General features: G+C 63.7%; 1 protein-coding gene and 1 long non-coding RNA gene across 6 annotated transcripts; one reads left to right on the top strand and one right to left on the bottom strand.

Moving 5' to 3' along the window:
* The first annotated feature begins 5,128 nt into the window (after positions 1 to 5,128).
* AK1 (adenylate kinase 1) lies at positions 5,129 to 13,276 on the top strand. Of its 4 annotated transcripts, none has more exons than XM_002722978.5 (7): positions 5,129 to 5,252; positions 7,774 to 7,811; positions 8,964 to 8,999; positions 9,148 to 9,311; positions 9,937 to 10,053; positions 12,762 to 12,953; positions 13,046 to 13,276. In XM_002722978.5, the coding sequence occupies exons 2-7, from the start codon at positions 7,805 to 7,807 to the stop codon at positions 13,112 to 13,114; spliced, it is 585 nt and encodes a 194-aa protein (XP_002723024.1). In that variant the 5' UTR covers positions 5,129 to 5,252; positions 7,774 to 7,804; the 3' UTR covers positions 13,115 to 13,276. The 4 variants fall into 4 exon arrangements, with proteins under 4 accessions (XP_002723024.1, XP_069913280.1, XP_069913286.1 ...); XM_070057179.1 differs by lacking the exon at positions 5,129 to 5,252 and adding an exon at positions 6,196 to 6,573; XM_070057185.1 differs by lacking the exon at positions 5,129 to 5,252 and adding an exon at positions 6,213 to 6,547.
* Positions 13,277 to 15,362: 2,086 nt separating this feature from the next.
* Positions 15,363 to 20,531, bottom strand: LOC138845298 (uncharacterized). Of its 2 annotated transcripts, none has more exons than XR_011382250.1 (3): positions 20,269 to 20,474; positions 19,877 to 19,987; positions 15,363 to 15,561 (listed from the first exon to the last, which is right to left on the bottom strand). It is a non-coding gene; the product is annotated as an uncharacterized lncRNA (long non-coding RNA). The 2 variants fall into 2 exon arrangements; XR_011382251.1 differs by lacking the exon at positions 15,363 to 15,561 and adding an exon at positions 16,556 to 17,280 and having other exon boundaries at positions 20,269 to 20,531.
* Between the last annotated feature and the right edge of the window lie 2,505 nt (positions 20,532 to 23,036).

The following is a 23,036-nucleotide window of genomic DNA, read 5'->3' as shown; positions in this document are numbered from 1 at the left end:
AGAGCCCAGTGCACTGGGGACTGCTGTGAGCTGGCAGCTAATGCGGTACCGCCTGGGCTTGGGATCCCAGTGTCTCACCGTCCGTGGTGAGGTCACCCCACTGAGGTCTAAAACCTGTAGGAGCTGGGGACCACAGGGGACCTGCAGTCACCCACGCCCCGTTACACCTGTCACGCACTGCAGGGCAGGCTCGTTGGCCTGGGGAGCCTCAGCAGGTGGGGCTTTGGTGGGGGACACTAAGGGCAGGAGGCCTGGGGGGCCTGGACCCCAGCCCCTCACCCCGTCTGCTAGTGGATCAGTGGATGCTGATCCCTCACGGCCAAGGTCAGCCTCCTGGGGCAGTGACCTGGGCTACCATCCAACCCGCTTCCTCCTTGGGCACCTGTGTCTGTGCCCCGCCCCCTGTAACCCGGGAGGCCGAGACCCCCACCTCCGGCACTGCAGACCCACGGGGGGGGGGGCGCCCCTCCTCCCTGCTGCACTTCCGCTGCAGCTGTTTCCTGCGGATGTCCTGATGTCAGCGGAGCCCCCAGCCAGGCCACCCGGGGCAGCCCCTGCCAGCCTCAAAGCCAGCGGCCCCTGCCCCGGGCTTGTTTTCAAGTCTCGGAGTTCTCTCTGTGACCAAAATATTTTTTAATTAAAAAAAAAAAAACAACACATAAACCCTTAGCTTTATTTTTCTATGTGTCTGGTTTTAGGCGCGACGTGAGCTCTAGGAATGGCGTAAGGTAGGAAGCAGGCCCATCGTCCGGCTCGCGGCCTCCGGCAATTTGGGATTGCAGGTCCGCAAGATTTTCACTGCAGAGCAGAAATGCAACAAAGTAAATAAAATAAAACATCTGGGACTAGACTTTGCACACCTGCCACACAAATACAATTCCTGCCCCTCCGCCCCTTTGTCCTTTGTTTAGGTTCTACGTCAGAATAAAATCCCCAAATGTTGGGGCCTGTGCTGTGGTGCAGTGGGTTAAAGCCCTGGCCTGAAGCACCGGCATCCCATATGGGTGCCGGTTCTAGTCCCCGCTGCTCCACTTCCGATCCAGCTCTCTGCTATGGCCTGGGAAAGCAGTAGAAGATGGCACAAGTCCTTGGGCCCCTGCACCCACATGGGAGACCCAGAGGACGCTCCTGGCTCCTGGCTTCAGATTGGCGCAGCTCTGGCCATTGTGGCCATCTGGGGAGTGAACCAGCAGATGGAAGACCTTTCTCTCTGTCTCTACCTTTCTCTGTAACTCTGTCTTTCAAATAAACAAAATAAATGTTAAAAAAAAATAAAATCCCCAAATTTTAATATCCTGACAGTGGTAGATACACAAATGAAATAATTATAGCATGTGCTTCAAACTGTCTTTTTGATCTTAAAGGTTTATTTATTTGAAAGGCAGAGGCAGAGAAAGAGAGAGAAAGAGACAGAGAGAGAGAGAGAGAGAGAGAGAGAGAGAGAGAGAGAGGTCTTCTATCCACTGGTTCACTCCCCAGATGGTTGCAACAGCTGGAGCTTTGCTGATCAGAAGCCAGGAGCCAGGAGCTTCCTCCAGGTCTCCCACGTGGGTGCAGGGGCCCAAGGACTCGGGCCATCTTCTGCTTTCCCAGGCCGCAGCAGAGAGCTGGATCAGAAGCCAGGATTCGAACCAGCGCCTATATGGTATGCCTGCACTGCAGCTGATGGCTGTACCTGCTGCGTCACTGCACCAGCCCCAAACTTGTCTTTTTCATTGACAAGGTTTATGTTGTTTAATTTGGTGAGAAAAGAGAAGCACAGCAAAGTGTTCCAGCTGAGCCTTCGGAGCCGCGGAGCTCTCGGGCCATCACTGGCCCCAGCTCCACCTCCCCCACTGGCCCCGCCCCCAAAGCGCTTCTCCTGTGTCTGTGTCTGGCGACTTCAGAGCCCTCAGAGGAGTGAAATCCACGGTGTCTGCCTGTGACCAACTTGTTCCACTTAGCGTAATGTCCGCAGGGTCCATGGCATGTTCCAATGGTTCTTTTTTCTTTTTAAAGATTTATTTGAAAGGCAGAGTTACAGAGAGGCAGAAGCAGAGAGAGAGAGAGAGAGAGAGAGAGAGAGAGAGAGGTCTTCCATCCACTGGTTCACTCCCCAGTGGCCACAATGGCCAGAGCTGAGCCGATTCAAAGCCAGGAGCCAGGAGCCTCTTCCTGGTCCCCCACATGGGCACACGGACCCAAGCACTTGGGCCATCTTCCACTGCTCTCCCAGGCCACAGCAGAGAGCTGGATCGGAAGTGGAGCAGCCGGGTCTAGAACCGGCGCCCATATGGGATGCCGGCACTGCAGGCGGAGGCTTCACCCGCTAGCCAAAGTGCCGGCCCTTCCAATGGTTTTCTTCATGAAGTGATCAATGCTTGTGAGAAGCGATAGGCTCGCCTCCAAACCAGGGGCCCAGGGTGACAACCGCCTCTCAGTTCCCCACAAGAGGCTGTGGTTTTTTTTTTTTTTAAAGAGTTTTTGTTTGTTCGTTTGTTTGAAAGGCAGAGTTACAGAGCAATGGTGATAATGGCGAAGGCTAGGCTGAAACAGAGCCAGGAGTTTTATCCAGGTCTCCGTTGTGGACGCAGGGGCCCAAGCCCTTGGGCCGTCTTCTGCTGCTTCCGCGGGTGCATTAACAGGGAGCTGGATGGGAAGTGGAGCAGCCGGGGCCCGAACACCAGGATGCTGGTGTTGCAAGCAGTGGCTTAAGCTGTTAAGGCCCCTGACGCTGGGCTCTGACTGTAGGACAGCAGCATTTTAACTTTGCAGAGTTCAGCAAAAATAAAATCAAAGATGGGACTAGACTTCAGACACTTAGCCACACACGTGCACACACACACACACATGTGCGTGTTATTTTTGTGCAGGTGGGATCGGAGCAGTGTGGTGGGGCTCTGCGCCTGTTTTCTCCAAAGCTCTGTCTGTCTGCGGCCTCTTGCCCTCCCCAGCTCCAGGGAACCCCTCTTCTTTTCTCAAGAGGGACCTTGGAGTAGGGTCACCACCCCCTCCCTCCCCCTGGCTTTACCGCTGTCCCATCAGCCCCTGCACCAGAGAATGTTCCTTACTTACACAGTTCTTTGAAACTAGCAGGCCATTTCTCTTTTGTTTTTGTTTTTAAAGATTTATTTATTTGAAAGAGTTACAGAGAGGGAGAGGCAGAGACAGAGAGAGAGAGGGAGAGAGAGGTCTTTCATCTGCTGGTTCACTCCCCAAATGGCCACAACAGCCAGGGCTGGGCCAGACCGAAGCCAGGAGCTTCATCCGGGTCTCCCAGATAGGTGCAGGAGGCTGGGACTTGGGCCATCCTCTGCTGCTTTCCCAGGCACATTAGCAGTGGGCTGGATCAGAAGTGGAGGAGCCGGGACTCGAACCTGTGTCCATATGGGATGCTGGCACTGCAGGCCATGGTCTTAATCTGTTGTACCACAGTACCAGCCCCCCCTTATGTATTTTTTAAAAATATATTTATTGATTTGAAAGGCAGAATGACAGGGAGAGAGAGAAAGAGGTCTTCCATTCCCCGGTTCACACCCAAAATGCCTGCAACAGCCGAGGCTGGGCCAGCCCAAAACCAGGAGCCAGGAGCTCCATCAGGTCTCCCCTGTGGGTGGCAGGGACCCGACCGCTTGGCCACTATCTACTGCCTTCCCAGGCACATTAGCTGGAAACTGAATTGGAAGTGGAGTAACCAGAACTGGAACTGGCACTTGGATATGGGATGCCAGTGTCGCAAGCCATGGCTTAACCCACTGCACCAGGACACCAGCCCCCCGGATAGTCAGTGTCCACACGTGCTTCTAAAAGTGGAGAGAGGGGCCGGCGCTGTGGTGCAGCAGGTTAGCTACCTGGCCTGAAGCGCCGACATCCCATATGGGCGCTGGTTCGAAACCCAGCTGTTCTACTTCTGATCCAGCTCTCTGCTATGGCCTGGGAAAGCAGTAGAGGATGGCCCACGTCCTAAGCCACTTCTTGGGCCCCTGCACCTGCATAGGAGACCCGGAAGAAGCTCCTGGCTCCTGGCTTCGGATCAGCGCAGCTCCGACCATTGCGGCCAATTGGGGAGTGAACCATCGGATGGAAGACCTCTCTCTCTCTCTCTCTCTCTCTCCCTCCCTCCCTCCCTCTCCTCTCTGTGTAACTCTGCCTTTCAAATAAATAAGTAAATCTTTAAAAAAAAAAAGTGGAAGAGAACATTTGAAATTTGGATTCACATCAGCGATTTCCTTTGCCCAAATGTGCTGCCTGCTCACACCCGTCTGCGGCTTTGCGGAGGGGAGGCCTTTCCAACAGCTTCCGCTGCAGAACCTCAGACTCACCGCCCCGCCCTCCCGAAGCCGGTCCCCAGCAGTAGGGACCGTGTGACGTCACTGGTGGCAGAGCTGGGTTGCTCTGAGACGCCGCCACCTGGAGCGGGCTGTAGCCCTGGGTAGTCGTACTTGCTCCAACACATTCCGTGGCCCCCTAGTGCCTGCAACACAAATCCCAAGTCCAACCAGCCCCACCACCTGGGGCTGCTGCCTCCAAGGTTGTTGCCTTGGTCGGGCGCGCGGGTGCTTGAGTTCTGCAGCTGGGCTCCCAGCCCTGCCCTCCACCTGTCTAAGCATCCACTGCTGGGTGCTGGGTGCCGGGTGCCGGGTGCCGGGTGCCGGGTGCTGGGTGCCGGGTGCCGGGTGCTGGGTGCTGGGTGCCGGGTGCTGGGTGCTGGGTGCCAGGCTCCTGAGCAAACACTGGAGAGGCAGGTGGCGCTCCACTGGCCAGCTCAGGCCTCACATTCCTCCTCGCGGGTTTCAGCCCCGCTCAATCTTGTCCCTCACCTGGGTCCCCACAGCTCTCTAAACATCCCATGTCCTAGCACTCCCTCCCATGGGGGCAGGGCTGGGCTCTACAGCCTGCTGCCCAACCCCCAGCTGGAGACGGATGTGTGGGTGGTCTCCCTCGGCCCCACTCTGCACCTGCCCCAGGCCCTGCAGGAGCTTTGTGCAAACAGCCTCAGTTTCCCCAGCTGGCACAGGGCAGCTTGCCAGCCCCCTGGAGTGACGTGGGCACAGTGCCGGGACCGCTGCAGCCAGCTGGGGTGCGCAGCGGGGGTGCCGGTCTTGGCTTCTCTTCGGGCTCGCTCGGCCCGGCCTCCCTCCCTCCTCTCCCTCCCCGCCTCGGGAGCGCTGGCTCCCGGCATGCTGCGCGCTGACAGCCTTATAAATAGTCGCCTTTGCGGGCGCCGGAGGACGGGCACGCACGGCCCTGGCGCCCACCGCAGCCCTCCCCAGGTCAGTGTGCCCCCCACCCGGGGAATGTCTGTGCATGGGGGAGGGGGAGCTCTGCAGGGCGCGGGGCCGCTCACGGCGGTGGGGGGGCGCAGGCGGGGTGTATGTGTGTGCAGCCGGCTTCCCCAGGGTTGTGCGTGGCTGCCCGTGCGATCCGTGGTTGTGACCTGTGTGTGTGCGTGTCGGCGCCTCCCGCTCGGGGCGTTCGCGCCAGTGCTGTGCCTTTGTGGATCTGCGTGTATGTGTTGCAGCCCCCCCTCCCTCCCAGACAGTCCCCCTTTGTCCCTGCCCCCCTCCCTAGGCTCCAGGTCCCTGTCCTTGGCACATCCCTGCTGGGGCCCTGGGAGGGGGGCTGCGGCCTGCTCTCCTGCCCCGGAGAACCCGCGCAGGGGCCAGCCCCGGAGCTCAGAGGGGCTGTCCTGTCGCGTCACTTCAGGAGTCAGGGGCACCCAAAGCCCCTGGATACTTGGCCCCTGCTAGGGCAGGGGGCTCGGTGGGAGTCCGGGGCCAGCACACTCGGCTGGCCACCCCCACTCCAACAGCAGCAGGCCAGGCCAGAGAGGGGACCCTGCCGCCCAAGGTCACACAGATGAGTGATGGGGCATCAGTCGGGTGCCAGCCACCGGGAGAGCTGCTCCCGGGTCAGGAGCTGGGGGATCGGGGCCTTACCCTGTGCACCCGGAACACCACCCAGCCCGCCCCGGGGCCGTGAAAGGCCTGGGTGCTCAGCTTGTAACCCAACTCTGCCTGGACCCCCAGCCTCCGCGAGGCCTCCTTGAAATCCAAGTTATTTTGGACCAAGGAAGCGGCAGGTGCCCGCACAGCAGAGGGGCTTGGGTTACCCGGAGGCGGGGTCAGGCCGCTTCTCAGGGCTTCGCTGGGGCTGGACCTGGCACGGGACACTCCCTCAGCCCCGGCAGCTGCCCAGAGCCTGGAAGGACCCTGCCCTCCTTCAGCGCACTCAGCAGGAAAGCGGCCATAACTCATGCCCCGCGGGCAGGGACCGTCAGCAAAGCTGTCTCAGGCCCCGCCAGGTGCCAGCCCCGGAGCAGCAGAAAACGCAGACCCGAGTCTGACCCCAGCCGGCCCTTGGGCCAGCCTGTCCTCTCCAAGCCTCAGTCCCTCCCCCAGCCCTGTGCTTAGCCCCGGTGCCAGGCCCAGGCAGGTGGGGGACACAGGCCCATCTACAGTAGAGGAACCAATCCAGTGTGGCATGCCCAGTGCTCGAGAAGTTCAGAGAAGGCGCCTGCAAGCGCAGAGTCCAGGGGGCCTTCCTGGAAGAGGTGACAGCTGAGCTGGCAAGTTGGGGAAAGGCACCTGCCAGGTGTGGAGGGGTCAGCACCATGGTGGGTTAGAGGGCTCCACGCAGTCCCTGTGGCAGCTCATGTGGCTGCCAGGGTGACCTCGCCCGGCCCTGCCAGCTCAGTGAAGGGGCCAGGTTTTGTCTTGGGTGTCGGGGGGGCCGCGCGTGGGAGACTGTGGGCAGGTGAGTGACATGGGCCGATGCTCGTCAGAGAAAGTCCCGCAGAGGTGGCAGCCAGGAGAGCCGTGCGGGGTGGGGGGCGACAGTGGCCCAGGCACCTGCTTGGCACCAGGGAGCGGCAGTGAGACAAGGGAGCAGGACTGGCAGAGGTGCTGGGGCAGAGGCTGGACCACGGGGTCAGGCCAGCGGCCGATGTGGGAGAGGAACTGTCCTGCTGACTCGGGCCTTCAACTTGGCCGGCTGTTCGGAGTCCGCGGGTGCATGGGGCTGGGAGGGGGTCTGGGCTCGCTGCGTGGGCGCCAGGGGTCCCTGAGCCAGAGGGTGGTGGTCCCGGGAGGGAGGGCCCGGGGTCAAGGCGAGGGTGGTTGTGACCGTGGCTGGTGGCACCAGGAGTGTGGGTGGGGGATGGGAGTGAGGAAGAGGAAGGCAAAGGCGGCAGAGGGTGGTTCTGAGGAGATGCTGGGGGCCTGGAGGGGTGGGGGAAGGGGCAGGAAGGTGAGGTCCCCCGTCCCCCGGGGCAAGCTGAGCCTGCAGGGGGAGGGAGCCTGGAGTCCTCACTTTGAAAGCCCGTGGGGGGGGGGCTGTGTCCCGCTGAGCGGCTCCTATGGATTCTTCCCCCTCGGGCCCCTGTGTCCCTTAGCGCATCCTGGTCCAGGACCGGGTCCCAGGTGAGGATCCACGTCCCTCCCGTCCGCCTCCCGCCTCCTGGCCGGCAGCCCTCCCCAGCGGCGGCCGTTGTCAAGGCGCTGGGCAGACGCCAGCCCCGCCCCTACTTTCTGGAGCCCCACGGGGAGCAGCCCCCACCATCCCCAGGGGCGCGGGGTGGGGGTTCCTGCTCTCCAGGGACAGGTGATGTAACGGATGCTGGAGGGGAAAGGTGACTTTCCAAGGTCACCCGGCCTCCTGGGCCCCCCCTCTGCCCCCAGCTTACGTGTGTGTTGGGCCTGGCACGTACCAGGCGCCCTGGGTGTGTCTTGGCAGAAGCTGAGTCAGGGGAGGGAGGAGAAACAACCCCCCCACACCTGTGCCCTTGTCTTGCAGAGGCCGACTCGGCTCCTGAGAGCGCGGCAGGATGGAAGGTACGCGGCTCCCCTCCATTCCTGCCCACTGCCCTGGCCTCAGTGTGCCCATCTGTTAAAAGGGTCTGCGCCCCGGGAGACACAAAGAGCCGGGAGAAGGCTTAGGCTGCCAGAGCAGGCCTGTCTGGGAGCTGCCAGCCCCTCCCAGGATGTGCCGGCTCCAAGATTAATTTCAGAGGCCTCCAGGCCTCCCTGTGGCTCCTGCCGCACCCCTCTCCAGGCGGTGCTCACCTAGGTGGTATTTATAGAGCTGAGTCTCACCTCTGGCTTGGGGGGGGGACCTGCGCTGCGGGAGCCCCACCCATGCAGAGTGCCCCTCTCCGGAGTCTGAGACCCGCTCCTGTCCCTCTCCGAGGCCTGGGCCCTCCTGGCTCCTGCGGGCTGGGACCTAGAGGGAGACGTGGGCAGGCAGAGAGCTCAGATGGCCCTTCCGCCCTCCCCCGCGGGCTGCTGGCTGCACCGGCGTCCAGCCCCTGGTGCTGGGCCTCAGCCTGGCGACTCTTCAAGGAGCTCGGCGGGCCTGGCACCACCTGCCGCTCCGCCCTGAACCGCAGCCACCACAGGGCTGCAGCCTCATCCCCAGCCCCAGGCTCCTGCCCTTCAGCCCCCGCCGGCCCCCGCCTCCCTGGGGGCAGGGCCAGAGAAGCAGAGGCCTCAGTTTCCCTTGGTCCAGTGGGGCCGTGGTCTTGCAGAGGGCGGAGCGGAGGTTGCTCGGCTCCCTGTCTGGCCAAGAGCTCCTGGCGCCCACCGCAGCCCTCCTCCCTGGCAACCGTCTCCATGGCAACATATGTTGTGGTTGCCAACGCCACATCAGCGCTGCTGGGGTGGGCGGGCGATGGGCAGGACCGGGCCTGAGAGGGGCAGGGCAGGGGGACCCAGCAGCGTAGGACCATGGGCTGCTGCTCGTCCACTGACCCTCGCAGACGGGCCGACTCGCGGGCCAGAGGTGACCTGATCCTGCCACCCAGCCACCCGCAGGGAGGCGCTCCCGGGGCCCGGGCTTTGCTCCCACCGCTCCCTCTGTCCTCTTTGCTTCCGCTCCCCGCCCTGCTCTCCCTGGGCTGGGGCCGCAGCAGGCCCGGGACCCCAGGGGAGCAGGGGGCTGATGGTCATGCCGGGGGCTGAGCTCTGCTGTCCTTTTCCGTCCCACAGAGAAGCTGAAAAAAGCCAAGATCATCTTCGTGGTGGGTGAGTTGCGGGCAGGCAGCGGGGCGGCGGGGCGGGGGTTGCAGCACTCCGGGCTCCGCCCCTCCCTCACTGGGACCCCCCTCCCCCCGGCAGCCCCTGCCCCTCCTGGGCCCCGAGTCTCGGTTCCTCAATGGGTGGGCGCTTGCAGGCGGGCCTGGCTCCGGCAAGGGCACCCAGTGTGAGAAGATCGTGCACAAGTATGGCTACACCCACCTCTCCACCGGCGACCTCCTGCGCGCCGAGGTCAGCTCGGGCTCGGCCAGGGGCAAGAAGCTGTCGGAGATCATGGAGAAGGGGCAGCTGGTGCCGCTGGTGAGTGGGCCCTGGCCGCGTGGGGGTAGGGGCGAGGGGCCCCGAGGTGCACCTGCCAGCAAAGCCCCCCACACACCAGCCAGGCTCACTGGGCCCTCCCTGGCCATGCGCCCTCCTGTGGCTCCCCACTGCCCTCCTCAGAAAGATCCTTCCAGGAGCTCCCAAGACCCCCGGGGCCCTGTCTGCCCGCCCACTCCCCACGTGTTCTGCCGTCCTGGCCTTGCTGTTCCCAGACACGCCCCCTCCCCCTGCCTGGCCTGCCCTCTGCGCCTCAGCTCTCGGCCTCCCCAGCCCCTCGTTTTATCTCCCGAAGCCCACCTCCACTTCTCTCCTGGACAACCTCGGGAGTTAAGCCCCCGCGTGCTGTCTGTCCCCTCCCCGGTCACGCACTTCCCCAGGGCAGAGGCCTGATTTGTCCCCGCTGGGTCATCCAGCCCAGCACCTGCCCTGGCTCGGGAGGGAGAGGAGGCTTCCTGGAGGGGGAGGCTTGCTGGGGACGCGGGAGGCCCTCCCTCTCCTGCCGCGGGGGGAGGCCCTCCCTCTCCTGCCGCGGGACCAGCACGAGCCGAGGCCGAGAGGACGGGGGAGCGCGGCTCCAGGCCTTCTTCATCAGCTGCTTCCGCAGGAGACGGTGCTAGACATGCTCCGAGACGCCATGGTGGCCAAAGCAGACACGTCCAAAGGCTTCCTCATCGACGGCTACCCGCGGGAGGTGCAGCAGGGAGAGGAATTCGAGCGGCGGGTAAGGGCCAGGCCTCCGGGGGCGGTGGGGCCGGCAGAGGTCAGGGCGGAGGGAGGGAGGCAGGCACTGATGCCCGGGTGGGGAGAGAAACCAGGAGGACTTCCTGGAAGACGTCTCTAGAGGGAAGGGAGGAGCCAGGCTGGGCACCCCCTGAGACCCTGGGCCAGTCCTGTCACCTCTCAGCCTCAGGTTCCTGCAAAACGGGAGAGGTGCGTGGCAGGGAGGGTGCGTCCTAGTGCGGAGCGCGGCAGCCCCCAAACTCGCAGTCAGAGGGGCAGGGAGCAGCGTGGAAGGGCGAGGCCAGCGGGGGAGAGCGGTGTGGGGGCCGGGGGTGGTGGCAGAGGAGCTCAGGCCCAGCTGGAGGCCGCCGATGCAGGGGCTCCGGCCCGAACGCCAGGCCTTGGCTATCTGCGGCTCTGAGCGGCCTCAGAGCAGGTGCCCACCAGGAGCACTGTGCGTGGGGTGGGGGCGCCTCATCCAACCACACGTGTGCACACGCACAGACGCACACGTGCTGCTCTCACACATGGGAACACACGCACTGCACACGTCCACGTGAGCACATGTCCGTGCACACACAAAGTACGTGTGCTCACAGGCACACACGATGCACACATACAAGGGTGATGCACACACACACGTGCACCACAAGGCCTCACAGGCAAACATACTGGTGGTGAATGCCTAAGAGGGGGAGGGCAAAGGAGGGGGGTCAGGGAGTTAACTGGGCACTGCCGAGACAGGGGCGGGACCAGGCTGCCATCCCCCACCCCGCTGTCTGTGGGCCGTCTTTGAGCTTCTGTAGTTCCAAGCCTCAGCCCAAACATTATTTTTTTTTAAAGATTTATTTATTTATTTGAAAGGCAGAGTTACAGAGAAGAGGCAGAGAGAGAGAGAGAGAGAGAGAGAGAGAGAGAGAGGGAGAGAGAGAGAAATGGCCACAATGGCCGGAGCTGGGCTGATCTGAAGCCAGGAGCCAGGAGCTTCCTCCTGGTCTCCCACACGGGTGCAGGGCCCAAGCACTCAGGCCATCCTCCACTGCTCTCCCAGGCCATAGCAGAGAGCTGGACTGGGAGTGGAGTAGCCGGGACTCGAGCTGACGTCCACATGGGATGCCGGCACCGCAGGCGGCTCCTTTACTCTCTGTGCCACAGCGCCGGCCCTCAGATTATTGTTTGACCTCCAAGTGTCTGCGAGGCCTCAAGAAAGTGCCCTGTGCTCAGCCTCAGTTTTCCTCTCTGCAGAATGGGGGTTGCTTGGGCTTCTCTCAGACCCCTGACCCTGAACCCTGTGGTCACCTCCAGGCGGCACTGAGGAGTGTCCTGGCCCAGCCGAGAGATGTCACCTGCAGCCCTCAGGCCCACATCTAGAAAGTGGGGTCAGTGGAATCCCCACCCCAGCACTGCTGAGGGCCCAGGCAGAACCAGGGCCCTGCAGAGGCCCCTGGGCCTTCGGGCAGCTGTGTTCTGAGATCTGGACACCAGGGGGCGCCAGGGCCTCGCTGAAGGAGGCAGGGTGGGCTGCAGGCCCGGGCTGGCGGGCCCAGAAAGAGGGGTGGGTGGCATTGTCCAGCTCTCTTCAGACTAAGTGTCCAGGTGCTGACTGGGAAACTGAGGCCCCACAGTCAGAACCCCAGCCGGGGACCCCTGCCCGGGGCCTTAGCTGCCTTCATAGACCCACTGCGTGCACTCGCATGTGTGTGTGTGTGTGGCCCCTGTGCATGGCCTGGGACCCAGAGGACGCCGAGGCTGTGGGTGCGCGCCCTGGAGAAGCTCGGTGCCTATGATGATGGCAGGTGGTGGCAGCTGGAGGAGCAGGTGGTGGCCCAGCCCTCCCGGCCCATGGTCAACAGACAGCCGGAGCCACCCTCCTTGAAGCTGTCCTTAACCCCGAGTCCTTAACCACCTCGGGGACAGGCGCGAGCGTGAGGGTGGGCTCAGAGAGGGCAAGCGGCCCGGCCTAGGACACACAGCTGGACAGAGGCAAAGGGGAGCTGGGGCGGACCCCGGGGTGCTCTGTGCTGGAGGGCAGTGAGGCAGCACATGCCCGGCCTCGGAGAGGGGCCTGGGCACCAACCCAGGCGGTCTGGAGCGGCTGCAGCGCCCTGAAGGCCGAGCAGAAGCCCTCGTCCGACCCTGAGGCTGTGGCGGCCGTGGTGGCTCTGTCCCGCTCGCTCAGCTGCCTGGCCCCTGACTCTGAGAGCAGACCCAGGGCCTTGTCTCACACAGAGGCCGCGCCCTGCTCCTGGGGACAGGTGGCCAGGCAGGGGCCACTGCGGGCCTTGCTCCTTCGCCCATGCGGTCAGCCCCAATGACGCGCTTCTTCCAGCGACAGTGATGCCGCTGACACCCCCAAACTCAGCAGCCCTCCCCCTGCCCTTTGCCAGGTCTGTGCCCAGCCCCCCAGGTAAACGTCAGATGCTCCAGCCCGCTGGGGACAGGGGCGTTAAATAAATAACTGGGGGGAGGAGTGAGGGGGCTGGGAGGGCCCTGGGGGGGACGGCAGGTGGGCTGGGTCAGGGTGGAGGGACCCAGGCGGGCGCAGGCCTGGCTTGGCGAAGGGGGCTGGCTCCCGCAGGGGAGCAGGGGCTGGTGGCCCCCGCAGGTGGCCCCCGGGGAGGGCATGGGCCTTCTGCGCAGGTCTCCAGGGAGGCCTGGGAGGGGCGGGGCAGGAGCCGGGTCCCTGAGCCGCGCTGGCCCCGCCCGCAGATCGCGCAGCCCACGCTGCTGCTGTACGTGGACGCAGGCCCTGAGACCATGAAGCAGCGGCTCCTGAAGCGCGGAGAGACCAGCGGGCGGGTGGACGACAACGAGGAGACCATCAAGAAGCGGCTGGAGACCTACTACAAGGCCACCGAGCCCGTGATCGCCTTCTACGAGAAGCGGGGCATCGTGCGCAAGGTGCGCCCGCGGGCCCCGCCTCCGCCGGGGTGGGTGGGGGGCGCCGGCCCTCGCCCTGGCAGCCCCGGCCCTCACGGCCCGTCTCCCCGCAGGTCAACGCCGAAGGCTCGGTGGACAACGTCTTCTCTCAGGTCTGCACCCACCTGGACGCGCTGAAGTAGCCACAGCCCCTTCCCAGCTCGGCGCCCCGCCCGCCCCGTCCTGCCTGGAGGTGGCCCTGGCCCCAGCCCAGCGCCTCCGCCCTGCCCGGCGAGCACAGACAGAGGAAGCCACTTTATCCTGTTTTCACAGACAGCCGAGCACTAAAGGAATTGCCAAGGACATTTGGTTTTACTCAGTTTTTTTTTTTTTTTTTTGCTTCCAATCAGAGTTGATTCACCTCGGGTGTGCCCTCCAGGCCGAGGACCCCAGCGCCACACCCCTGTGGCACTGGGGCTTCTCTGCCCACCTCGGCCAGCCCCCTCTCCGGTGGGAGACCCCATGTCAGGCCTGGGGACGGTGGTGACAGCCAGGCTGGAGCCGTGGGCTGGAGTCTCAGCCTGGGCTCCGCGGCACCCCTGCCGTGTGGCTTTGGCCGTGACCCTCATCTCTCTCTGAGCACATGTTCCGTGCCTGACCCTCCCTGGGGCCTGGCTGTGGCAGGCAGTGAGGTCACAGGCAGGGAGACAGGGAGACGGGGGGGGGGGGGACTTCCTGGGCAGCCGGGGTGGCGCTCACCAGCCTCCAACAGTGAAGTGGCCTCCTGTGCCTGTCTAACAAGGGCGTAGTGATTGAGTGGGGGTGGGGAGACCTGCTCAGGGTCACCTCCCTGGGGAGGCGTGGCCTGAAGGCCTCCCCAGTGCTGGCAGCCTGGCCTCTCTGAGCCATTTGCCAAGTCTAAGCCGGGCCCTGTGCGTAGATCCGACCCCCACCCCAGCCCCTGCCTCCGTGTTGGGCTGAGCCGCAGCGTGCAGCCCCCGGAACCCCAGGGAAGAACCCCCTTCCGCGTTCTGTTCTCTCTCCATTTCGTGGCCTCGTCACCGAGAAAGGCTCCGTTTGGTGCTCATGTGTCCTCGGCGCCCACCCTGGCCCTGGACGGGGCTCCCTGCCAAAGCGAGGGTGCCCGCGTGCGTCCCACAGTGGGGGGCCGCTGTGCTCCGCGTGGCCCCTTCCGATGATGGCAAGGGCCCCGTTTCCCAGTTACATTGGTTATTTAAAGTTCCTTTCAAATAAACGTATTTAAGTTATAAAAGGAGAGTCCATTGGGAGAAGCACATGAACTAAGCCGAGGGTGCTGGGGAGAGAGGAAAATGCAGGTGCCATGGCGGGGTGGGGGGGACAGCTGCTCCCCGCCGTGAGCCTGGGCAGCTGGGGGAGCAGGAGCCACAGAGCCCTGGCCACCTCGCAGCCCCCGTGCCGCGCGGGGACACGCACACGCCCCCCACATGCACACTCGTCACGCGTACACGCTGCAACTCCTCACACACTCCTGTCTCAGGTTGTCTGGGGCCAGTGCAAAGCCCAGCACAAGGATGGGGAAGAACTAGAAAGATCCGCCCGCGAGGCGTCCCCTTCTCTCCCTCTGGGTAGGCAAATCTCAGCTGACCCAGATGCTCAGACTGCCCGCCAGGGAATCCTCGCATTCGCTCTAGAAACACCGTAGGGGCGCGTTGTGGTGTGCGCGCCACTGCCTGGGGCGCCTGGCGCGAGCCCTGGCTACTCTGTGTGTCTCATCACGCTTCCTCCTGATGCACACCCCGGGGGCAGCAGGTGACGGCCCCAGGACTTGGGCCCCTGCACCCACGGGGGAGACCTGGATGGAGTTCCAGGCTCCTGGCTGCAGCCTGGCCCCTGCCCCGGCCGTTGCTGGCAGTAGAGGAACTCTGAACATCCCTGTCTCTGCCTCTCAAGTGAAAGGAGTAAGTACGAATTTTGAGCAACCGCAGACACTCCTCTCCTCCCTCTATGCAGCGACACAGGTCCTCTTTGTGGAAAACACAAAACGTCATTGAAAGCCGCAGCAACTCCTGTCCTGGCTGCTAGAAACCTGCTGCTCATCTGGTCTCTGGTGGCCAGCCCGAGGGGACCCCTGTGCTCAACCAAGACCCGCTCTGGGCAGTGGGGCCCACAGAACTCCCGGGGGACCCGTGTGCGGGCGGAGGCTCCTCTAGCTGGAGCTCTGCACAGGGCCTTGTGTGTTTCCGGGGGTCGCTCCAACTGCGTGGAGGGCAGAGGGAAGAGCCCCGCAGAACTGCAGAGGTGGGGAGGACCTGTTGGCTGTAGTGAGGGCAGAGGCCTCCGGCGGGCCGGGGTCCAGGCTAGCGGGGGTACAGCAGCCAAAGACAAGCCTGGTGGTGGCACCGTCCTGCAATGCCAGCCCACGCGTCTGACGTGTCTCCTAGGGACAATGGGAAGTTCAGAAAGTGGTGATTTTTGTTCTTTGAGATTTATTTGATTATTGGAAGGGCAGTGGCAGAGAGAGAGGCAGACAGAGAGAGGATCTTCCATGCGCTGGTTCACTCCCTAAATGGCTGTAACGGCTGGAACTGTGCTGATCCGAAGCCAGGAACCACACACAGGAGCTTCTTCCGGGTCTCCCACGTGGCTTTCTCAGGCCATCAGCAGGGAGCTGGATTGGAAGTGGGGCAGTGGGTTAAAGCCCCGGCCTGCAGCTCCTGTGTAACCGGGGACCGTAGTGGGGTTCTTGGCTTTGTGCAAGAAAGAATTCAGGCATGAGACAGAGCAGTGGTAAGCAAGACGGGAAGGTAAGCAAGACGGGGTCGGGCCCCCGTAGGAACAGATGGCGCCTCTCCAGACAGACCCTGAGAGCGCCCAGGCACTCGGGCCGGGAGAGCGAGGTTGCAGGTTGAATGGGAGAAAGCCCCTGGCCGGCCAGGCGCACGGCTCTGCGGACAGCTGAGCGTGCAGTCTGCAGTCAGACTGCGGCTCCCAGGAACAGGGGCCCAGTGTTTCCCACGGCCTCTCCTTCCCCTCCTCCTCCAGGACGAAGGCAGTCCCTCCCAGGTTTACTACCCAGGGCTGTCAGCCGGGAAGCCCCCTGGGCTGGCCGAGGAGCCTCCCCTGGCCCTGGTCGAGGAAGGCTGGGAAGGTTTTATCGCTCAGTGTTATCCGGCCGGGTGACCCGCATGGTGCTGAGGAGAGAGGAGTGTCCCGGGAGCTTCCCGTGGGGGGAGGGCTGAGCCCACCTGGAAAGTTCTCTGGGCCTGGGCGGGACTTTGCAGTGGAAAGCCTGGGCTGCTCCCAGGTGGGCCGCAGGCGCTGTTCTCCTCAGGCCTCTCTCACACACACAGGCTCGTGTCTAACTTCCCACCCACCGCCGGCATCCACGTGGGTGCCGCCTGGGTCCCGGCTGCTCCACTTCCGATCCAGCTCCCTGCTGATGGCCTGGGAAAGCAGTGGAAGATGCCCAAGTGCTGGGTTCCCTGCACCTGTGTGGGAGACTTAGAAGAAGCTCCTGGCTCCTGGCTTTGGATCAGCCCAGCTCCAGCCGTTGCAGCCATTTGGGGAGTGAAGCAGCGGATGGAAGACCTCTCTCTCTCTCCCTCTCTCTCTCTACCTCTCTCTGTAACTCTGCTTTTCAAATAAATAAATTTTTAAAAAAGTTCATGGAAAAATGGAACTTAAATTTAACGAAGCGGAGCAGTCGGGACTCAAACCAGCGCCCGTATGGGATGCCAATGCCTCGGGCGGCACCTTCACCCCTGTGGGAGACGACGCCGGCCCCACGTGTGACTCTTTAAAGAACACGGACGTTTTCCGACGTCATCACAATGCAGAGTTTCGGTGACGCCGGCTGAACCAACCCACGAAAGCGCTGATTCTCGGTGCGTGTGAATTTTTCCGGTTGTCCCCCAGGTGCGACGCACGGCAGGTTTGTGGAACCCAGGACGCGACCCAGGCCCACCCAGTGCGTCTGGTCGTGACGTGTGCTTGGCTAGAGCAGCACCGTCCTGTCTCGGCACGCTGGCCTGGGGAGGGACCCGATGTCTGGCCGATGTCTTCACCGAAGCTTCCTCGGTGCCCTTGAACCTGCTCCTCGCTCCCTTGCTGGTCTCGGGTACCGGGAGTTAGTTAGCCACTTCACAGGTCCCAGTTCAGTCTTGTGGCAAGAGCACCTGGTAGGTGCCCAGGGCAGGTTTTCCAATCGGATGGGGCGGGGATTAGCCCAGAGTGAAGCCGGGTCCCGACCCCAGCTTCCTGCTAATGCAGACCCTGGGAGGCAGCGGTGATGGCCGGAGCAACTGTGTCCCTGGCTTCAGTCTGGGGGAGACGCTGTCGCGGGCATCTGGGGAGTGAATCAGCAGCTCTCTGCCTCGCTCGCTCCCTCCTACATACGTGAATTTTTAAATAAAATTAAAAAAGAATTTTTACAACAAAAACCAGATAGGAAGGTCAGGTCTGCCACACGTAGGGCTCTACTGGGCCCCTGCGTCTCCTGGGGTCTTGTCCAAAGCTGCTTCTCTGGGCAGATGTGGGGCGGGGCTGATGTCCGGGCTGCTGCTCCAAGAGCCACACTGGGGGTCGCCTGGGGAGACCAGGCCGGTCTGGAGGACCAACAGGGCCCTGGATGGACGGGGAGCCTGGGGCAGACAGGAGGGGCTGGCCGGCGGTCGCACCCACCCCACAGCGCACTGAGCGGTGGGCGTGGCCGGGTCGGAGAAGGTCAAAGCTGTCACACCGTCCTTGGAGTCCTGGGTGTCTGCACCGCTGGGGTCTCTGAGAGGGCGTGCTCCTGGGCAGTCCCTGCAGGGGTGGGTGGTGGCCTCGGATGCTCCCCAGGACTGAGACCCCGTGTCTTGGCCTCACGGGCCCTGAGGGCCGGGGCCGGAGGCGCTGAAGTGGGAGAGGAAGGAAGCGGGGAGCAGAGGAGGCCAAGGCTGTCGCCTCCCAGCCGCGAGAGGGGCCTCGGTAAACAGGAAAGGCTGGCGGCTCCCCAGGCAGGGGCTCCGGAGGGCGGCCGGCAGGGGCCCTGCCGGGTGGGCAGGCGCAGGACTCCCTCACCGGGAAGCAGCCCAGAGAGGTGGTGTGGCCTGCCCCGAGGCACACAGCGGCCGAGGCGCAGGGCCCGACCCTGGCGGGCTTCTGCCCCTCCCCGGGGGTCTCCTGCCTTATGCGGTAGTCGTGGTGGCTGGGTTTCTGGGCGAGTCCCTCCCCCTTTCTCGGGCCCGTTTCCCGTCTGGTGAACTCAGAGCCCTCACAGCTCAGGGGTTCTAGAACTCTGGCCGGGTGGAACCTTTGCCACCTAGGGGGGCCTCACGGTTCTGCGACCTTGGGGAGTGGCCCCTCGGGGAAGTCCAATGGAGACAGCAGGGCCCAGGGTCCCTTCCTCGGGGGACAGAAGGCGACGTTCTTGGAGCAGAGCGGTCATTCTCTCTCTGCAGACACCTGGGCCTGGCAGCCCCCGAAAGCCACTCCCCAGGGCGCTCGGAGCCGTCCCCTGAGAACGTCCCCTGAGGTCTGGGGTCTGGGTCACCCCGAGTGGCCCAGGGCTGAGCCTGCTCAGTGTTCACCCAGCATGCATGGAATGCCTTCCCTGGGCCAGGCACCCTTACAAGATGGCATAGAGGGGCCGGCGCTGTGGCGCAGTGGGTTAACGCCCTGGCCTGAAGTGCCAGCATCCCTTATGGGCGCCGGTTCTAGTCCTGGCTGCTCCTCTTCCGATCTAGCTCTCTGCTGTGGCCTGGGAAAGCAGTAGAAAATGGGCCAGGTCCTTAGGCCCCTGTACCTGTGTGGGAGACCCAGAAGAAGCTCCTGGCTCCTGGCTTCGGATCTGCTCAGCTCCAGCCATTGCGGCCATCTGGGGAATGAACCAGCAGATGGAAGACCTCTCTCTCTCTCTCTCTGCCTTTCTTCTCTCTGTATAACTCTCTGACTTTCAAATAAAATAAATAAAATCTTAAAAAAAAAAAAAAAACAAGATGGCATACAGCCGGCGATAAAGCAATGCCCTTGACCTCATGGGACATTCATCCAGGGAGAGGAAACACAACAAATGAAGGGCACGCAGTGGGCCCCGGGCGATGTGCACTCCAGGGCAGGTGGGAGAGGGGTCATCTCAAACGCCAGGGCCAGGGGCCTCACTGACCATGTGGCGTAGGGCCAGGGGCTCAAAGGACAAGGGAGTGAGTGCTGCGGCTCCCAAGGGGGATAGTGTTCCAGTGAGCAGATACAGCAAGTGCAAAGGCCCTGAGGCGGCCATGCTGGACACAGAAGAGCAAGGGGCCAGTGGCTGGAGTTCACTGAGTTGGACGGAGAAGCCCGGAAGATGAGGCTGAAGAGGGGGTAAAGGGGCCTCCCCGGCCCTGTGAGGGGCTTTGGCTTCTGTTCTGAAAAGAGGGTTATGGGGGGAGGGTGCTGAGCCAACAGGGACGGACTCCAACTCAGCTTGGACAGCGGCCTTGAGAGCGTGGGGGAGGGGCTGGGGCAAGAGCAAAGCCAGGAGAGAGCTCCGGGAGGAGGGGACCGCCATGTTGGGGGGGGCTGTTGCCATGGCTACGGGAAGCAGCTGGGTCTGCAAACCTGGGCATTTGAACGAGAACTCAGCAGGAACCACCCGGGGCTCGGGGACAGCAGCCAAGGTCCCGGGGCTCGGGGGAGGGCGGGAGCACAGCCGTCTGTCCGTCAAGGTCTTCTCAAGGCTTGTGCGACAGGAGGGGTCAAGGTGTGGGATGGAGGCTGAGACAGGAGCAGCCTGTGAAGCCTGGAGCCCAGCTGTGGCCGTGTGAGGGCGGGGGTGGCGCTGAGATGCCCGGGGGCCTGGGGGCCGTTCTGGCTGGAGGTAGAAAGCTGGTGCCCTCAGCCCACAGACGTGATCCGAGGTCACCCATCTGGGCGGGCACAGTGCCACGCACGTGGGCTCGGGCACACCCCTCCCCCGGGGTTCCCTCCCATGGGTCTGAGGTTGGAGGTCCTGGGTCACTTACGCCTCCAGGGCACCGAGAGCTTGCCCGGAGCAGCAAGGATCTCACGTGTATGATTCTGGGACCCAGCGGCGGGCGGTCAATCACGGTGAACTTGACGGCCAGCGGCAGGACCTGTGGGACGGGACGGGCACTAGGGGAGGGCCTTGCGATCGCCGGGGGACGTGTGGGTTCGCAGCATGCATGCAGGGCTGTCAGAGCCCAGCCCTCGCCTGCTGGGCACCAGGGCCTGAGAAAGCCCCGTGTGGGGGTGGAGGTTGACAGAGGCGGGAAGCAGCCCAGGGACCCAGCACAGGGTAAGGGGAGGTTGGGGAACCGGTGGAGGGACAGAGAAGGCGGCCAGAGCAGTAGGATAGCCAGGGTGGAATGCTCTGGAAGCCAAAGGCAAAACTCACACAGGATGTGGTTTATTCTCGGCTCCCCCCAGCCCCGTGGCCACGCGCAGCTGGGCCTCGGTTTCCTTTGCTGTGGAATGGGGACGCAGGCGTCTCGCATGTGCAGTGCCGCGAAGTGGCGCCCAGCACAGGGCCGGGTGGGCGAGCCTGGTCCCTGTCCGGCCCTCTGGACTCTCCTGGGCCAGGAGGCTGCCTGCTCGAGGCCCAGAAGGCAAAAGGCCTCGCCCGGGGCCACCTGGCTCGGGCAGGCCAGCGTCTGGATTCTCTATCAGTGAGAGTCTGGCCCCGCTGTTATCAGCAGCCCCTGGCTCTGGGCCGGTGCTGGAGACACACAGCCGCCTGGGGGGTCCCTGGGGGCCTCCTCGAATTCCTTCGATGGCCAGCGGCCAGTGTAGACGTGCCGCATCCCTTCCTGCATCCCAGGCCTCCCCGGCCAGCCAGGGGAGGAAGAAGCAAATGTGCGTATCTGCTCACTGCCCCGTCCAGGCCAGGGGCAGCCAGCAGCCACGTGTCTGTCTGGCATGGACCAGAGCCCCAGCAGGAAGCGGATGGCTCCGGGGGTCCTGGGGGGCTCTGATGAAGGGGTCTGCTTGCCCAGGGGTGTACAGGGAGCAGGACTGGCACCAGGCATGATCCCCCAGGCCCGGGACCCCCTCGGCCTGCTCGGGGAAGGAGAGGCACCAAGTGCATGGCCAGCCAGGGCTATGACCTCTGCGGATGGAACGCAGGAGACTGCTCACGGGTGCGCTGCGTGCGGGCCGCGACCCGGCAGCGAAGGCGCCAGAGCTGGATCCCTCGCCTGCTCCCTCCCACTCCCGGCACGGCTGGCCCGGTGCTGGGTGCACAAGGGGCCCAGGGAGCTAGCCAGTCCCAGGTCTGTGCCCTGCTGTGAGGCATATGACCCTCGAGCTTCCTGGGGACCCGGCACGAGGCCCAGGGCGCTGTGCCTCAGTTTCTCTGTGCCCAGGACCCGCCCCACTGCCTTCCCTTCCGGGGTAGGTCATGCTTTCAACAAATGCATCCTCCGGGACCCAAGGCCCAGGCCGAACGCTCAGAACCAGCAGCCAGAGGTCATCAGAGACGCTACCTTGTGGGACTGTTGGTCAAGCAGACGGGTGCGGCCCCACCCCGTCTGGGCCTGGGCTGCCTGGGAGCAGAGGGGACTTCCTCTGCCCCCGGGGGTCCTAGGCTCTCCCTCCTCCCTTGCGGGCTCCAGTCTCTCCCATGGTTTTGGCTCAGTTTTTCTCTCCCTGTCGCTTTTCTGTAAGTTCCTCCTAGTGTCCTCCTGAAGTCTCTCCTGCTTTCTAGAGAATCCACTGGGTCTCGTTTATAACCCAGATCAGATCAGGGTGGAGTGCAGGGCATGGAGGGACGTGGGCGGGAGGGGACCTTCGATGTCTTCTATGAGGTTCTTCTTTCTGCTCTCGGGATCCCCACCCCACCCTGGACAGCACCCCCAGGCCCTGGACACCCACAGCCCATTCAGCCAGGCAGGGCGGGGCAGCAGCCGAGCAGGTCCTGGGTCTCCTCTTTCCTGCCGGGAGGCAGGTGCTGAAATATCAGGGAGCCTCGGGCTCTGTAAAATGGGGGGACAACGGCTTGGCCGATAAGGTGAACGCCTAGGGCGGGTCCTGGCGGAGACAGGGCTGGATTAACTGTCCCCGGGTGGGCGGGCCACCGCTAAGCCATCCTCGGCTGCAGAAAAAGGCGCTGGAGCTGCCCCGGGCCGGCGGCGTGGCGCGGGCGCCGCTGGGACAGGACGGGTCTCCCTCGAGCCCACTCCCATGCCCGAGTGGGAGCCCCCGGGCCTCCCCAGGGCTGGGCGAGTGACCCTCCCCGAAGCCCCCACCCAGGGAGCCCCGCCCCGCCCCCTCGCCGGTCAGCTCCTGCAGGGCCTGTTCGGGTCACTGGAGCAGGCCAAGGAGGGCCGCGGGCGCTTGGGGACCAGGTCTCGGACCCGGCTGGAGGCTCCCAGGGCTCCAGCCTTCTCCTCCCTCCCGTCTCCCTCCCGACCCTAGACAGGCACAGCGAGAAGGAACCCGGCTCCATCCCACTGCGGGGTCTGCCACCGCACACCGAGACTTCTCTTAAAGCCGAGCTCGGCCGGCGTCCTGCTCAGGAGCCCTGCACGGCTCCCACCGGCCCTGGGGCAGGGTCCTGGCACGGGGCCGGCTCGAGTCTGTCTCTGCAGGCTTCCTGCTTCTACACGCCCTGCTTGTCCCCAGTCCCCAGGGGCCTGACCCCCTCCTGCCCCCGCGCCAGCTCGGGCTGGTGCGGTGTCCAGCAGGCTGTCCTGGTCACTTCTCTCCCCGTGTCCCCCCCGAACACACACACACATACTGTGCCCTCCCCAGCGGCTGGCTCAGGTCCCTCTTCTAAGCTCCCTTGGGCCTGACCCTAGGCGCCACCTGTGACAAGCACTGTGGGTACACAGCAGGTGCTTACTGTTTGCACAATGAATGTGGGATGGATCTGGGATTGAGAGCAGGCCCCGGGAGCACTGACAGGGACTCCCCGTGTGTCTGGCCGAGGGTCAGCCTGGACCTCTCACAGCTGCCCAGCGAGGCCAGCTCTGCCAGGCCCCACTTGACAGGCAGGTGGCTGGGAGTTGAGGGCCCAGGCCTCCCAGCTCAGGGCAAGCAGAACAGGTTTGAACCCAGGCCCCCTCAGTGGGGGCTGTCTCCGGAGTCTTGTGGATTTTCCACCCAGCGAGGGGCGCAGCCTGAGTGTGTCCCCCGGGCCGAGACCCCGCCCCAGCTGCCTTGCCC

The sequence above is a fragment of the Oryctolagus cuniculus genome, chromosome 1 (genome assembly GCF_964237555.1).
Source record: "Oryctolagus cuniculus chromosome 1, mOryCun1.1, whole genome shotgun sequence".
NCBI lineage: Eukaryota > Metazoa > Chordata > Mammalia > Lagomorpha > Leporidae > Oryctolagus > Oryctolagus cuniculus.
The sequence above is the reverse complement of the archived record's forward strand: the minus strand, read 5'-3'. Positions and strand labels throughout refer to the sequence as shown.